This window comes from Salmo salar, chromosome ssa20, assembly GCF_905237065.1.
Source record: "Salmo salar chromosome ssa20, Ssal_v3.1, whole genome shotgun sequence".
NCBI classification, from domain to species: Eukaryota; Metazoa; Chordata; class Actinopteri; order Salmoniformes; family Salmonidae; genus Salmo; species Salmo salar.
In genome coordinates this window covers 43,400,096-43,417,787 of record NC_059461.1, presented here as the reverse complement: position 1 = coordinate 43,417,787, position 17,692 = coordinate 43,400,096, and the positions used below count along the sequence as shown (strand labels likewise).

The window sequence follows — 17,692 nt, the reverse complement described above, 5'->3', positions numbered from 1 at the left end:
GAATATAAATGCTACAATTCCAGGAATTTTGTACAGATCCTTGTGACATGGGGCTGTGCATTATCATGCTGAAACATGAGGTGATGGCAGTGGATGAATGGCACAACAATGGGCCTCACGATCTTATCACGGTATCTCTGTGCATTGAAATTGCCATCGTTAAAATGCAATTGTGGTTGTTGTCCGTAGCTTATGCCTGTCCACACCATAACCATGAGCGGTTTGACATCAGCAAACCACTCGCCCACACAACACTATACCCGTGGTCTGCGGTTGTGAGGCCGGTTTGGACGTACTGCCAATTCTCTAAAATGAGGCAACTTATGGTAGATTAATTAATTAAATGCACTGGCAACAGCTCAGGTGGACATTCCTGCAGTCAGAATGTCAATTGCACACTCCCTCAAAACTTGAGACATCTGTGGCATTGTGTTTGTGACAAAATCGCACATTTTAGAGTGGCCTTTTATTTTCCCCAGCACAAGGTGTGTCAGTTTGTTGATATGTCATACTTGTCACGTGGATGAATTATCTTGGAAAAGGAGAAATGCTCACTAACAGGGATGTAAACAAATTTGGAACATTTCAGGTATCTTTTATTTCAGCTCATGAAACATGGGACCAACACTTTACATGTTGCGTTTATATTATTGTTCAGTGTATATTTTCACAATCCTCAGAGCAAAGGGCTGTAAAATTGTCAGACAGTTTAGGGGATTTGATGCGGGTCGTTGGGTATATTTCCAATGAACTGTGTGATGGGGCCAAAATTGCACACATTCTTCACTCCATTAATCCTTCAGCCAGGTTGTTATTCCGTTGGCAAGCGAGAGAGACTGAGAGCTTATGTAGCTTAGTCGTTCCAATGGCCACCGATGTGATTCGTCACCCAGGCAAGGCCCCCATTCCATCATTACTATTCTGTAAATGGATTCCGCATTAAGGCCGACTGCATTAGTAGGGCCTGTAATATGAGCCCTATAAAGGTGACTAATGATATGTAAACGTTTCACACACTGAGGCGGCCCACTTCCCTGAAGAGCGATCAAGGCTGTTAAAGAGACATTGTCGAGCGGCTACAGCAAACTATCAGCAGGCTCCCTGTTACGCTCAGGCTCGTTACACACTGGAGAAACTCAATAATATTTACTAGGCTGCCCATCTTGTTTCTCTGCCCTTGCCACACAGTGGACAGCTGGGCTTTAGTCTGATTCAGCTATCTGTTGTGTTCTGCCACTACATAAGTTAGTCCCCGTCTGACTGATCATCTTTATTGTCGTGTGTGTGTGTGTGTGTGTGTGTGTGTGTGTGTGTGTGTGTGTGTGAGACAGTGACATTTGTCACTCAGGCCAAATGAAATTCTTATTAAGGGGATGGTGATTGTCAACAGAGGTCAGAGTAAGGTAGTGTTTGTGTTGGAATTTAAGAGAGCTGTTAATTATCCCTAGAATATCTTTAGAAAGGGCTTGTGTTGGTTTGGCACAAATTCACATCCTGTGCTGTGTTTTTATGACAATGTCTGAAAAAAATGTATGCGTATTTCTTTTTTTAACCTGGTCTGTGCATGTCTCTGATCTGTTCCTGTGCTGTTTGTGTGTTGCAGACCTGCGAGAGATAGTGTTTGTGATCCAGAGCCAGAGAAACTCATTCCACGTGAGTCGGGCGGAGAGACAGAGAGCAGACCTGTTACACCAGACTCAGAGCCTCACACAGGTACCACCAATGCCACTTAGTCACACACACAGCATATGTTTTACTATCCTCAAAATCCTATTTTCCCTGAACCCTAACCTTAACGCCTACCCCTAATTGTAACCCTAACCTGGGAAATGTCCCCATGAGGGAGTATTCCTTGTTTTACTATCCTTGTGGGGACATTTGTGGATTTCCGCTACCCACAATGATAGTAATATATATACACACACACACACACACACACACACAGGTTTTTAGAGAAACAACAGCATCCCTTAACTTCAACCATCTTCTCTAAGCAATATGGTTCATGGTCAAAAATAGCTGTTACTTACCTACTTATTCCTCTTTGCTCCCTGTGGACCATATAGCCGTTACTCTTTTGGAATAATTTGTGTGGAAAACCATCAGTTTAGTGTAACCGTGTCAAGTTCAACACTTCACGTTGAAAAACCACCATTGAATTGCTTTTCGGTGAAGCTTCCAGCTAAAGTGTTTCAAAATGGTGGTCAAGTGTGTTAGTGAGACAGAGGATGCCAGATCAAATACCAGTGCAGGCTTGTGAGCGAGAAAGCTAGACTTTTAAATTAATTCAATAAAGCCATTCAGAGTGGTTACATTTCTCCAGCCCCATCCCTTACCAAAACAGTGGTGGGGTGCCTGCTTTGTTGTTTGCAGATTGTTTCTTTAACAGTGTTATAAAACCTAATTAAGGAGTGGAGTTGATAAGTTCTGTACATATACCGTAGACAACCAATGAAATAAAGGATATGTCTTTTCACAACAAACATAATCAACATCAATTAGACATGAAAGAGGCACCAGTGCAGCCCATGCTTTTTGCCACATGGTGTCAGCATTGCTTTTTATGTGAAGGAAATGATCATTGTCTAAGTTTGTATCCCCATCTGAGAGGTAAAGAAAACTAGGTACTTGTAGCATAGTGTATTGTCCAGTAGTGCAATAAAATAAAGTAGCTTTCACCTGGTCAGTCTGTCATGGAAAGAGTTCTTAATGTTTTGTATACTCAGTGTATAACCCCTATATGACATCCAGGCCCAAGGGGACATTGAGACTGACTTCCTGTGTCAACACAGGGAGGCCAGCTAGATCTATTAGAGACAGCTATCATTGAAGTTGTTTGTGGTGACGAAGGACACGAGGGGCTTTGTACAAAACTAAGTAATCAGTGATTGGATTGTTTCTAACCAATCACTCTAATAGATCTGGCTGGCCTCCCTATAGGGGTTATACACTTAGTATACAAAACATTAAGAACACCTGCTCTTTCCATGACATAGACTGATCAGGTGAATCCAGGTGAAAGCTAGGATCCCTTATTGATGTCATCTGTTAAATCCACTTCAATCAGTGTAGATGAAGGGAAGGAGACAGGTTAAATAATGATTTTTAAGCCTTGATTAAAAAAACACATGGATTGTGTGCCATTCAGAGGGTGAATTGGCAACACAAAATATTTAAGTGCCTTTGAACGGAGTATGGTGGTAGGTGCCAGGCACCCCAGTTTGCGCTGCTGATTTTTCATGCTCAAAAGTTTCCTGTGTGTATAAAGAATGGTCCACCACCCAAAGGACATCCAGCCAACCTGACACAACTATGGGAATCATTGGCATCAACATGGGCCAGCATCCCTGTGGAACGCTTTTGACACCTTGTAGAGTCCGTAACCCGACCAATTGAGGCTGGCTGTTCTGAGGGGAGGGGGGGTGCACAACTCCGTATTAGGAAGGTTTTTCTGAATGTTTGGTATACTCAGTGTATATGTAACAGTGTAGGTTCCGTCCCTCTCTTCGCCCCAACCTGGGCTTGAACCAGGGACCCTTGCACACATCAACAACTGACACCCACGAAGCATCATTACCCATCGCGCCACAAAAGCCACGGCCCTTGCAACGCAAGGGGAACAACCACTTCAGGTCTCAGAGCGAGTGACGTCACTGATTGAAACGCTATTAGCGCGCACCACCGCTAACTAGCCATTTCACATCGGTTACATATAGTCAGATTGATTCAGCTGCATATTTCTATAAAAAGTGGCTGTGTGTAAGGCAGTCACTTGCAGGAGCTCGCAGAGTTTGTGCGTGTGTGTGGGTGCGTGCGTGTGAGCATGCATGTACGTATGAGTGTGGAGGCTCTGGCTGTTGCAGGGACCAAGCCACCCCACCCTTTCCACACACACCCCACCCAGTCTACTCCATGAGTAAAGCTTAGCATACTGTGTGTCTGTGATGGCTGTGTCTCTCTGAAGTGGTGTAAAGCGATGGGTTTTTGTCCCTGCAGCTTGCCTGGTGTTTGAACTTACTTGTTTCTTACTACCGGAGGTGAAAGTCAAGTTTAGACTGGTGAATATGCCATTATGAGCCTCATTATGTTGTTAGTGTGTATATGGGGCTTGACTGAGCTGCTGGCAAACCCCCGGCTGACTCGTGGTTAACATACTGGACACAGGCTAGGGTTTTACAGTCCAGTACTATGATGGTGGGATGCTAGGTATTTGTGGGGCATTGCTGTTGAGTAGCCTGAGTATTTAAATCAATCTGTAGAGAGGCTATGTGTCTATGAGCAGCATGGTCCCCCTTGGTTTCCAGTCTGCTGGGTGGAGTGGATGCAGTCATGAACCCTTGTTTTCCTCTCTGTGTGAGATTACCTCAGGCCACTACTGAATACCTCACATGCCCTTGAACTCGGAATCAGAGAAGGTTTGATTGAAACCCATGTTTCGTGTTTTCACGAAAGTGGATAGGGCAGTCAAATACTTCAATACTTTGTGGCAATCTTTTGCACACCGGAGTACCTTTTAGGCTACACACAGTTAGTTTGTTTTAAAATAACCATTCTATAGGTACTTAGTAGAGCTGGGCGATATGAACAAAAATCCATATTGTGATAAATTGCCTGAAATTGTGATAAAAGGATGACCCTTTAAACTACTAACAGTAGTTTCATGGTTGTAGCTGTCAATTGTCCATTTAACAATCGCCCATATTAGCAAACATTCAAACTTCACATTTCTCTAGTATAGGCTACTTATTGTAATGAACAACATCAGCAAAATGCCTGCGACAAGTGATCGCTATGGTCGGTGTTGAATGTCCGGTTTATCGTCCCAGCTCTAGTATTTAGGCTGTGTCTCTGCTGTCTCCAACTAAACAAACACAATTTCTTCTAATTTAGAACCAGATTCTTTGAGGACTGTCCTTCCTTAGGTTGTCTTTCCTCCTGCTGTAAACTAAAGACTTTGGTTACTCTGCTCTAAATTGAAGAGTTTCTTCCTTAGTTACTCTGCTCGAGATTACTGCTGTAAAGTAAAGACGAACTCCTAGGTTACTGTTTTAAAGTAAATACTATTTTAGTTAATCTGCTGTAAAGAAAATACTTCCTTGGGTTACTACTGTGAACACTTCCTTAGTTACTCTGCTCTGAAGTCAATACTTCTTTAGGTTACTGCTGTAAAGTAAAGATTTCCAGAGATCCCGCTGTTGGGCTTGACTTAAACACTCTTTCGCTTTTCAGACACCGCCTCCGGTCCTGCTCCTCCACAGTCTGACAGACAATGAGGGAGACTGGAGCATCCTTCCTGTGCTGCCTTAGTAAGTGCTTGGGCCTGTCAGCTCTCAAAAGAGCGGCCATTATCCACATTCACAAAGACTTCCATCTTGTACTTCCCATCCATACAGTACAGTAGGGATGTAACAATTCACCGATTAAAGTTTACGAATCGGCGGTAAAAAATAATTTGGGCCTCAAATTACTTTCTTTCTACCTTCCGAAAATACCACTCATATTTTTTGACAACTGCGTCCTCTCCTTCAGTGTTGAACTAAGAATGTAATTATGTTGATGGTCATTGATCTGCAAGTCATTTTGCATGCCGAACAACCCCGGGCAATATCAGTAGCCTATTCAAACTGCGCACTGTTTGCAGCCTTGTGCGCTGACCAACGAGAGTTAGGCCTATTTCTGATCTACGAGTCACATTCAGCATTTAAATGTTTGTAAAATGGCCTTCACAATATTAGGCTTTATTTGTTGAGTGACAACCAACATAATTCGATAGGTAATTTTATTCAAATGCATTTTAGAAAATTGTGATTTACTGGAATATAAATAGCTTAAGCTACTGCCGGAGACAACTCAAGCATGCATGCACATAGTTTCCCTAATGGCCGGGCTCAGGTGCCTACATACACCATAGACATATATGTCATTCACACACGCGTGCACTCACTCACACACAAACACATTCACTCACACGCAGATTTTTATTTACACTGAATAAAAATATAAATGCAACATGTTAAGTGTTGGTCCTATGTTTTATGAGCTGAAATAAAAGATCCCAGAAATGTTACATACGCACAAATAACATATTTCTCTCAAATTTTGTGCACAAATTTGTTTACATTCCTTTCAGTGAGCAGTTCTCCTTTGCCAAGATAATTCATCCCCCTGACAGGTGTGGCATATCAATAAGCTGATTAAACAGCATGATCACTACATAGGTGTCCCTTGTGCTGGGGACAATAAAAGGTCACTCTAAAATGTGCAGTTTTGTCACACAACACAATGCCACAGATTTCTCAAGTTTTGAGGGAGCGTGCAATTGGCATGCTGACTGCAGGAATGTCCACCAGAGGTCTTGCCAGAGAATTGAACGTTAATTTCACTACCATAAGCCACCTCCAACGTAATTTTAGAGAATTTGGCAGTACATCCAACCGGCCTCACAACCGCAGACCACGTGTGTATGGCGTCATGTGGGCGAACAGTTTACGGATGTCAACGTTGAGAACAGAGTGCCACATGGTGGCGGTGGGGTAAAGTCTTTGAAATCGTTTCAAACTAAAACGTGTAGTTCTTGTATCCTATCAGAGCTCATGTATCTAGATACGTATTGAATCGCCTTGTAAGGGAAAGATGCACATCCCTACTATACAGCATATGGCTGTCTCCACCTGCTAGGGTCAGGCAAAAACATATAATCTCTGGCAAATAATAATGTAGCAATATTGGAGGTTATATTAAAGTATTATTTATTTAGTACAGCATGACCAATACACACAATACTTAATTCATTTGAATTTTAGAAGGTATTTCTCCTATTGTATAACAGGATTAGCTATCATACTATGATAGTTACCTATAGCCGCCCGTCAACTTATGCCCTGTTTTGCCTTTTGCTAGCCTGGTTATCAGTCTGTTTCTGCTCTCTTGCCAACTATTTATTGAATTCTCATGCCAAACAATGACAACAATGATGGAGTAGGCAAGAGCGTAATACCGATCTGGGACCTGGCTATCCTTTTTCCTACAATGAGGTCAAAACGAAAGGTCATGTCATGAATGTATCCACTGGTTCAATAAGCTGTACAAAGGTCTGGTGACCCTGAGTATTTCTGCTTTCTCAGCTTATCCTTGTTGTTTGGGAAGAACTCATCCTGGTTGGTGTTTCTGGAAGAGGAGACTAACGTCAAGGTGACCAAACTGCTCCAGGCCCTCAGGAAGTTTGACAGGAGAAAAGTAAGTGACCCACAGACTTAGGATTGTAATAATAATATTTTTATACGGAGGGACCACTCTGTACCAGTCTTTACTTACCGTATTCACAGTACTTCACTTCTCCTCAGCCAACGACAGGGGAATTTCCCCACTGAGCATCAGCCTTCTGTCTCAGCAGCTGTAATAGAGTCAGTGGGTTGGACCTAGTCTTGGAAACCCACACCTTAGGCAACAGCAGTGACTAGGGTCTGGAATTAATGATGGACTTTCTTGGTAACTTCGAAAAGGAAAAAACTATTCCGGTATGGTCCTCTTCAGCAGAATACCGTCTCTGAAATACTAACCCTGGTTATGGTAAAATTAAAGTGAGTATTGGACATCATTTTTCATTCCAACTTTAAGTATTGGGTTGGATCCTGTATCTGGGCCCATATAAGCCTAGTCTCTAGACAGACAGGTTGCTTCCGGCAATATACCAATGCTTCAGCTTAACACATCTGTAGAAGTTTCAGCATCAGTTGGGACAGAGTGGTCGGGTCAGAAATAGGAATCGTGTTACCGGTAACGTCTCTGCAGGATCCGCTTGTTGTCCTAGGTCAGGGATGGGCAACTCCAGAACCCAGCTAACACACTTGACTCCAATAATCAACTTCAGTTTAGAATGCAATTAATTTAATATGCTGTGTTTGCTAAGGATGGAGAAAAAGTGTGATACCACTCTGGCATCCCAGGACTGGAGTTGCTCATCTCTGCTCTAGCTAAACACAATTCCTGCCTGCATTTTAAGCTCTGCCTACCCTTTAAGCTCTGCCTACCCAAACTCATTATTTGTTGGGAGAGTTGTCTGTCTGAAGAGGAATTTTACAAAATGTTAGCTAGAAGTCGACATCCTCCCCAGACCTTGTGCCGTTGCCTAGCTTGCGCTGCTCCTAGTTCTGGAATATCTGAGACGAATGTAGGCCTGCAGTCCAACCAGCCTGTAAAGCAGGCTGTCTGTCAAACACAGTATGAGCTGCTTTAGCCGCCCCGCTCTCCGGAGGCCTATTTTAATCTGTCTCACTCCAACAATAATAATGATGTTAAGATTGTATTTTAGTGGCAGCACAGATGCAGGCAGGGTTTATTAAGGTGTCATCATTTGGGGCGGCAGGTGGTGGTTAGTGGTTAGAGCATTGGGCCAGTAACCGAAAGGTTGCTAGATCGAATCCCCGTCGTTCTGCCCCTGAACAAGGCAGTTAACCCACTGTTCCTAGGCCGTCATTGTAAATAAGAACTTGTTCTGAACTGACTTGCCTGGTTAAATAAATTAAACTTTTATTATATATATATATACTGTTTTTTTATTTTTTATTCTACCATTTTACTTCTAGCTCGTCTCCAGAGCCACTCTCTCTGAGGTTCAGGATCCAGGTGTTGCAGGTTGATTAGCTAGTTGTTTTAAACCACGAGCACAGGGTGCCAATAGAAAAGGTTTTGTCCTCCATAGAGTTATTGAGTTAATATTAATTTTGTTTTAAAAAAGTGGATTCTGAGGATAAAACCAGATAATGACAGTTGAAAGAGGTGTTGCTTAATTTGTTTTTGAATCAACACCTGTCATCCTATTGACTGCAGCAAAGTGAATGCTTAAACTTTCTGGATTTTGTTACCATCAATAATTTGTGTAGGTTTTATCAATGTTTCAAATTTACTTGGCTTTCCTACGGTCAAATATATATTTCCTGTTGTCTTGGGAGTTCAAAAATAATTTGTTGTTGCTTATTTTCATGGATGAAAGATTTGTTTTTTGATAAGCCTGGACCGTTGAAACAGGCTTTAAACCAAAGCATGAGATAGAGAATTCAAAGCCCAATATCATCCAACGGCCATCCTGATTAGTACATCCCGATACCGCCCAATGAACAACATCAAACTAATTACACCTCCCGGTGGTACACCAGATCTTCACAAAGAATGGTTTTGATCTTATTAACAGAGAACAGAGGTTCAAGTTATTCTTGCTCTGAAAAACTATGCATAATAATTAAGTGAACCTTCCATCTGCTAGCCTGGAACCTGTAAGGGATTCCAATTCCAAGTGAGAAATAGAATTCATTGTTATCTCATCATCCACACACAGCCCTGAGCTCTGTGCACAGCTCTATATCAGGGATGAGGAAAGGATGTAGGCTGTCTTATAACTCATTTTAATAAATCACTCTATGTGTGACTTCAATTCAGACTCAATTCGATTCAGTATTAACGCAGGGACCATCTTTACTATGGTCAAATAAAGTCCCAGAATAGTTTTGGGTACTTTAAAAAACAGCTACTACTTTAATAACTGGTAGACTCCCCTCAGAGATATGCTTCCATTTATCAGAATAAAATAAGTGTATGCATGCAAGCAGTAGTTGGTTAACAAAGACATGAGTGCATTTGCTTGTCATGTCTAATTGGGAATCATGTTTGCTCTTTTTATAAAATGTCTTTCTGCAATGTTTCTAATGTTTATCACCTCAATGAATACAGCCCAGATGTGTGGCGCGTTAGCAGCAATCTCACTCTGATACTGATGATATCACATCCATCCCTTAGGAGTGGTTCCTGGGTAAACCTCTTCATGATGAGGAGCCAACCATCATCCACCACTACGCCTTTGCAGAGAACCCCTCCATCTTTAAATACCCAGACTTCTCTGCTGCCTGGGCCCTTAGCATCCCCCTGCTTGACAGGTCAGGTCCTAATCTATATCTACCATGTTTAACTCTTGTCTCCATCTACCTTTATTTAAAGGTGCAATCTGTGATTTGTACATCCATTTTTTTTACTTCTAAATTAATTAAATAGCTACTGTATTTCTTCTTGGAAAATATAACTTATGAATGCCTCGTGAGATTAGTTCAACTGTCTTATCTGATCAGAACCCAGAATATAAACTGCTTTAGTCCATTGTTTGTAAACAATGTACACTGAACAAAAATGTAAAGTGTTGGTCCCATGTTCCATGAGCTGAAATAAAAAATCCCAGAAATGTTCCATACGCACAAAAAGCGTATTTCTCTAAAATGTTGTGCACAAATTTGTTTATATCCTTCTTAGCGAGCATTTCTTATTTGCCAAGATAATTCATCTAACTGACAGATGTGGCATATAAAGAAGCTGATTAAACCGCATGATCATTACACAGGTGCACCTTGTGGTGGGGACAATAAAAGGGCACTTTAAACACAGTGCCACTGATGTCAAGTTTTGAGGGAGCGAGCAATTGGCATGCTGACTGCAGCAATGTCCACCAGAGCTGTTGCCAGATAATTGAATGTTAATTTCTCTACCAACTTCGTTTTAGAGAATTTGGCAGTGCGTCCAACAGGCCTCACAACCGCGGACCACGTGTAATATCCGGCTTCTTCACCTTTGGCATAAAGCCCTCCCAGGCCCACCCCTGGCTGCACCCCTGCCCAGTCATGTGAAATCCATAGATTAGGGCCTAATGATTTTATTTCAACTGATTTCCTTATATGAACTGTAACTTAGTCAAATCTTTGAAATTGTTGCATGTTGCATTGATATTTTTGGTCAGCATAAGTTGAAAACAAACACTTTATAGCTTTAAAACCTAGTTAAAACTATCAGTTTGATCTGATGGATGCACCCATAGATCTATTTTCCCTATTGGTCTTTAGAAACCTGAATAGCGACCACATCTCAGCAATAATGGGCTCTACTGGACAATAACTTATTTTATACTGTTTATTTCATTCTATCATTACTCATTGTTCAATTCTTAGTGGTCTAGGGAAATAATAATATTTATAACTGCAAATTCTAATAGATAGTGATTTGATCTTGCAGGCTCGCAAACAAAGTGAGAGATGACCCACTCAAGTCTGACTTCACTATCGATCTGAAGCATGAGGTAAGATTTATATCTGACCGCTTTATCACTGTGAGTTCTGATGGTTCTAATGGAAATCTGTATTAAGAGTAATTAAATGAAATAAAAAATTACGTTTTGAAATATCGGCTACAGTTTGACGGCATAGGGTAAAGCAGATGTTTTAATTTCATCATAATTTGTGTCACTAATCACGAATCCCTCCACAGTTTTTATGCACATATAAAACCCATATTAAAAAAAATCACTACAGCTGTGATGGAAACAGGAAGTTTGGGTACAATTTTAGAAATGCAAACAGATAATTGTTCGTTCGACATGGTGGGATCTTTTTGTGTCTAAAATTAATTATGCGAGAAATGGCTGTGGAAAGGTTTTAATGCGCAAATATTGATATAACCATCATATTGGGAAACATGATCACATATTGGTCACATGATGATAAGGTAGTGTGGTCCTCCCACTACGACTCGGGAAAGAATGCAGTTTATTAGGCTACAGATTAAATAAATTATGATGACATTCAGAGTATGGTGTGAGTGCACAGTGAGTTTGATGCTCCTTTCCCAAAAATATTGAGGATCTTATTCTGGTGACATGATGATTATTGCTTGACTGCCATTTGACAAATAAAAATATCCTTGCTCTTATCCATAATAATCTCATCATGTAACTAGCCTACCGGCACTGTATCTGCAAGCTGTTGGTTAGAGCACACGTGCCAAGACCAGAGTAGGCACATTTGCTATTTAACGCAACAGTTTTTGACAAAACTATCGGTAGATTTGAAAATGTGATGGAAACATTGAACTTTTGATTTTTTTTCCGGACATGAAAACTTAAGTGTTAAAAGTATTGTACATTTTCAGTGCGCTACGTCATCACACACTGATTGTTGCCTGCAACAAGTCCATTTGATGGAAACACACCACTGGTGGGAAAATGTGCATATTTTCTTTTTGTGGATTCTACAATATTCTCATGAAAATCTGTTGCCAATTGGATGGAAACCTAGTTTATCTTCAATTTCTATTATCCTTCTCTGCTGTCCCCTGCCCTTTCCTGCTGCTGTTGACTGGAGAGCCAAACAGATGCTAATCAAGTGAAGTATAATTTAATATATCCAGGTGTCAAAAACTCATTACATCTGACAATAGCCCAATAGAAGCAGCTTCCTCCTCATATCTCCCTCCTCATAAAGCCCAGGTGGCTGTCACATTGTTGTCTGAGGACACTCTGTCCCTGTGACTTTGCCTTTCCATTCTGTTTCTTTAGCCCATCTCAGAGCATCTTCAGTCCTTCATTCAGAAGAGAAATTGAATTGCACTCACTGTATCCCTGTCTCACTCCCTATCTCGGCTGGGTGTTTCTCCCAACTGTCTGGACTCATATTGCCTGTCACATTTCTCTGCCTCATGGATTTAGCCTCAGATATGAAAGACAGGGAATGGTAACACTTTATAATGAGGATACATTAACATTAGTTAATGCATTAGTTAACCTGAATAAATAATTAATTCATATATCCACTAAGCAATTATTCATGGTATGTATGTTTACTAAGCCATCAACAATCCAAGAATAAATTATTTATCAAGCTTATAGTTCATGTTAGTTAATAGGTTAGACTTCAGTGAGGTTTTTGACGTTATTGATCATAGTCTGCTGATGGAAAAACGTACAGTTGAAGTCGGAAGTTTACATACACTTTAGCCAAATACATTTAAACTCAGTTTTTCATGTCATTTAATCATTTAATCCTAGTAAAAATTCCCCGTCTTAGGTCAGTTAGGATCACCACTTTATTTTAAGAATGTGAAATGTCAGAATAGTAGTAGAGTGAATGATTTATTTCAGCTTTTATTTGTTTCATCACCTTCCCAGTGGGTCAGAAGTTTACATACACACAATTAGTATTTGGTAGCATTGCCTTTAAATTGTTTCACTTGGGTCAAACGTTTCGGGTAGCCTTCCACAAGCTACCCACAATAAGTTGGGTGAATTTTGGCCCATTCCTCCTGACAAAGCTGGTGTAACTGAGTCAGGTTTGTAGGCCTCCTTGCTCTCACACGCTTTTTCAGTTCTGCCCACAAATTCTCTATAGGATTGAGGTCAGTGCTTTGTGATGGCCACTCCAATACCTTGACTTTGTTGTCCTTAAGCCATTTTACCACAACTTTGGAAGTATGCTTGGAGTCATTGTCCATTTGGAAGACCCATTTCCAACAAGCTTTAACTTCCTGACTGATGTCTTGAAATGTTGCCTCAATATATCCACATAATGTTCCTACCTCATGAGGCCATCTATTTTGTGAAGTGCACCAGTCCCTCCTGCAGCAAAGCACCCCCACAACATGATGCTGCCACCCTCGTGCTTCATGGTTGGGATGGTGTTCTTCGGCTTGCAAGCCTCCCCCTTTTTCTCCAAACATAACGATGGCCAAACAGTTCTGGTTTTGTTTCATCAGACCAGAGGACATTTCTCCAAAAGTACGATCTTTGTCCCCATGTGCAGTTGCAAACCGTGTCTGGCTTTTTTTATGGCGGTTTTGGAGCACTGGCTTCTTCCTTGCTGAGCGGCCTTTCAGGTTATGTCGATATAGGACTCGCTTTACTGTGGATATAGATAACTTTGTACCTGTTTCCTCCAGCATCTTCACAACGTCCTTTGCTGTTGTTCTGGGATTGATTTGCACTTTTCGCACTAAAGTACGTTCATCTCTAGGAGACAGAACGCGTCTCCTTCCTGAGCGGTATGACGGCTGCGTGGTCCCATGGTGTTTATACTTGTGTATTATCGTTTGTACAGATGAACGTGGTACCTTCTGGCGTTTGAAAATTGCTCTCAATGATGAACCAGACTTGTGGAGGTCTACAATTTTTTTTCTGAGGTCTTGACTGATTTCTTTTGATTTTCCCATGATGTCAAGTAAAGAGGCACTGAGTTTGAAGGTAGGCCTTGAAATACATCCACAGATACACCTCCAATTGACTCAAATGATGTCAATTAGCCTATCAGAAGCTTCTAAAGCCATGACATCATTTTCTGGAATTTTCCAAGCTGTTTAATTAAAGGCACTGTCAACTTAGTGTATGTAAACCTCTGACCCAGTGCAATTGTGAAATAATCTGTCTGTAAACAATTGTTGGAACAATTACTTGTGTCATGCACAAAGTAGATATCCTAACCGACTTGCCAAAACTATAGTTTGTTAACAAGACATTTGTGGAGTGGTTGAAAAACAAGTTTTAATGACTACAACCTAAGTGTATGTAAACTTCAGACTTCAACTATATGTGTTATGGCTGTACACCCCCTGCTATATTGTGGATAAAAAGTTACCTGTACCTGGCTGTACACCCCCTGCTATATTGTGGATAAAAAGTTACCAGTGTTCTTTAACAGTGGGGACTGTGAAGTGGCACACACACAGGCACAGATGCACATGATAAGACACGGACTCTACACACATGTAACAATGGATGTTGTATTGTAAATGTGGAGTAGTGGCTTGAGGGAACATACTACATGCATTGGGTAAAGTGTTGTGAAATGTAATGTCATGCAATATTTTTTGTTATATATAACTGCCTTAATGTTGCTGGACCCCAAGAAGAGTAGCTGCTGCCTTGGCAGCAATGGGGATCCCTAATAAGTACAAATACAAATAAGTCCCTGCATCTAAAACATTCATTAACAAATGGTCTGTTAGGACAGTTTCATGTCAGTAAAGAGTTAATAATGAATATTGATGGTATGTTAAGGGTTTATTATTAATATGTTATTTGTAGTGATGGTAGTTCATGTTATTGAGAGATTATCTTTATTGTTTAAAAATAGCTTGTGTGTGTGCTATAAGTATTATTTTGTTATTAATGTTAAATAGCTACTTTTCTTTGACACACATTTACCATTGACTAACTAATGTGCCATGACAACTTGTTAATCATTAGCGAACTAATGGTACTGCATAAAAAAGTATGTCATTTATCTTTCATTTCAAAAGCAGAATTATCAACATCACAGTTTCATCACTAACTAACGTTAGCTAACTTGAAAGATTAGCCTACCAAAACAGTAGCTAGCTAACAGCAGATAATGACTTGGTATAAATGTATGCATTGAACTTCAAAGACCATTTCATTTTGGTAGCTAAATGTTTGCCGTTTGTTGTAAATACTGCTGTCACAGTGTTTTGAAATGTTAGACATGGCATGCTAGCTAATAATTAGCTTGGTGGCTAGCTTCTTTTTTTGTGAATACAGGTTTTATTTGTCATTATGGTGAGCTGCAGTGATTGGCAGATGTTGGTTTGATATTGAAGTGTAGTCTGTTGTCCCCTGGAGGTGAAGTAGCTGTGCCATTTCGTAGCCTACATTCTTCTGGAACAGAGAGAGGCAAACACGAACTCACAGGGCACGTCAAACCAGCGCTTCTCACTTGCAGCGTTCATCTCCAAACAGTCCTTTCCTACTCCAGTGTTATTGGGCTCGGAAGTGTTGCGGTTAGTGTAATAAAATCTGGACCAATCTGACCACATCCATGTTTCCTCCTTGACTGCATCAAAACCTCCAACGCAAGTCCTAGGTAGCTGGCCAGTGGTATCCTGTATCAGTGCTTGCATGGACTGGTACTTTAAAAAGCTCTGCACGGATGCTAGGTTTCCACTAAGTGCCAAACAGTTTTGCTCCAAATTGGCCCATGACCGCTGACAAACTTGAAACAGCGTGATCCATAGGTTTTCATCAAGGATGCTGCCACCACTATGCTTCACCATAGGGATTGTGCCAGGTTTTCTCCAGACGTGACGCTTGACATTCAGGCCAAAGAGTTCAATCTTGGTTTCATCAGCCCCGATAATCTTGTTTCTCATGGTCTGAGAGTGTAGATTGATGAGGAAAAATGTACATTCTATCCATTTTATAATAAGGCTGTAACGTAACAAAATGTGGAAAAAGTAAAGGGGTCTGAATACTTTCCGAATGCACTGTATATCAGACCGTATAGCACTGGTATGACAAACCATTTATTTTTACTGCTCTAATTACATTGGTAACCAGTTAATAATAGTAATAAGGCACCTTGGGGGTTTGTGGTATATGACCAATATACAACGGCTAAGGGCTGTATCCAGCACTCCGCTTTGCGTCGTGCGTAAGAACAGCCCTTAGCCGCGGTATATTGGCCATATACCACACCCCCTCGGCCTTATTGTTTAAATAGAGTATTGAGTGAATTTCATTCTCTACCTCTCGAGGTCACTGTAGTTACAAACTCTCTCCTCTTCCATTTCACCGCAATACCGTCCCTGATCTTACCTGTCCACATAGGTAAGATTGTATATTAGCCGTTGTATATTGGTCATATACCACAAACCCCCAAGGTGCCTTATTACTATTATTAACTGGTTACCAATGTAATTAGAGCAGTAAAAATAAATGGTTTGTCATACCAGTGCTATACGGTCTGATATACAGTGCATTCGGAAAGTATTCAGACCCCTTTACTTTTTCCACATTTTGTTACGTTACAGCCTTATTATAAAATGGATAGAATGTACATTTTTCCTCATCAATCTACACTCTCAGACCATGAGAAACAAGATTATCGGGGCTGATGAAACCAAGATTGAACTCTTTGGCCTGAATGTCAAGCGTCACGTCTGGAGAAAACCTGGCACAATCCCTATGGTGAAGCATAGTTGTGGCAGGTAGCCTAGTGGTTAGAGCTTTGGACTAGCAACCGAAAGGTTGCAAGATCGAATCCCCGAGCTGACAAGGTAAAAATCTGTCATTCTGCCCCTGAACAAGGCAGTTAACCCACTGTTCCTAGGCCGTCATTGAAAATAAGAATTTGTTCTTAATGGACTTAAATAAAGGTTAAAAAAATATAATCTCCTGCTTTTAAGTAGGGTGTACATATCATGCACTATGGACACCCCTTCAAATTGGTGCATTTGGCTATTAAAGCCACACCCAATTGAGCACACAGCCATGTTTCTCTATAGACAAACATTGTCAGTAGAATGGCCTTACTGAAGAGCTCAGTGACTTTCAACGTGGCACCGTCAGAGGATGCCACCTTTCCAACAACACAGTTTTTCAAATTTCTGCCCTGCTAGAGCTGCCCCGGTCAACTGCAAGTGCTGTTATGTCTATGAACAACAATGGCTCAGTCGCGAAGTGGTAGGCCATCAAGCTCACAGAACGAGACCGTCAAGTGCTGAAGCGTGTAGTGCGTAGATATCGTCTGTCTTCGGTTGCAACACTCACTACTGAGTTCCAAACTGCCTCTGGAAGCAATGTCAGCACAATAACTGTTTGTCGGGAGCTTCATGAAATGGGTTTCCATGACCAAACAGCCGTGCTAAGATAATAATCATGCTCCAAGTGTTGGCTGGAGTGGTGTAAAGCTTGCCGCTATTGGACTCATTGGAAATGCATTTTCTGGAGTAATAAATCACGCTTCACTTATGGCCATGTAGTGTATCTCTCACACAACATTTACATTTACATTTAAGTCATTTAGCAGAATTAATCATCTTAATTAATTAATTAATCTTAATCAAACAAAAGTTTGTCAATAATTATTTAGGTTCA

General features: G+C 41.0%; 1 protein-coding gene across 1 annotated transcript in view; it reads left to right on the top strand.

Moving 5' to 3' along the window:
* b3glt (Beta-1,3-glucosyltransferase) overlaps positions 1–17,692 on the top strand; it is a gene marked incomplete at its 5' end in the record, with an annotated part of 80,790 nt that overhangs the window by 12,714 nt on the left and 50,384 nt on the right. Inside the window, 5 exon segments of the mRNA NM_001173800.1 lie at positions 1,606–1,713; positions 5,230–5,306; positions 7,125–7,236; positions 9,793–9,929; positions 11,050–11,113. Coding sequence (NP_001167271.1) covers positions 1,606–1,713; positions 5,230–5,306; positions 7,125–7,236; positions 9,793–9,929; positions 11,050–11,113 — 498 coding nt within the window.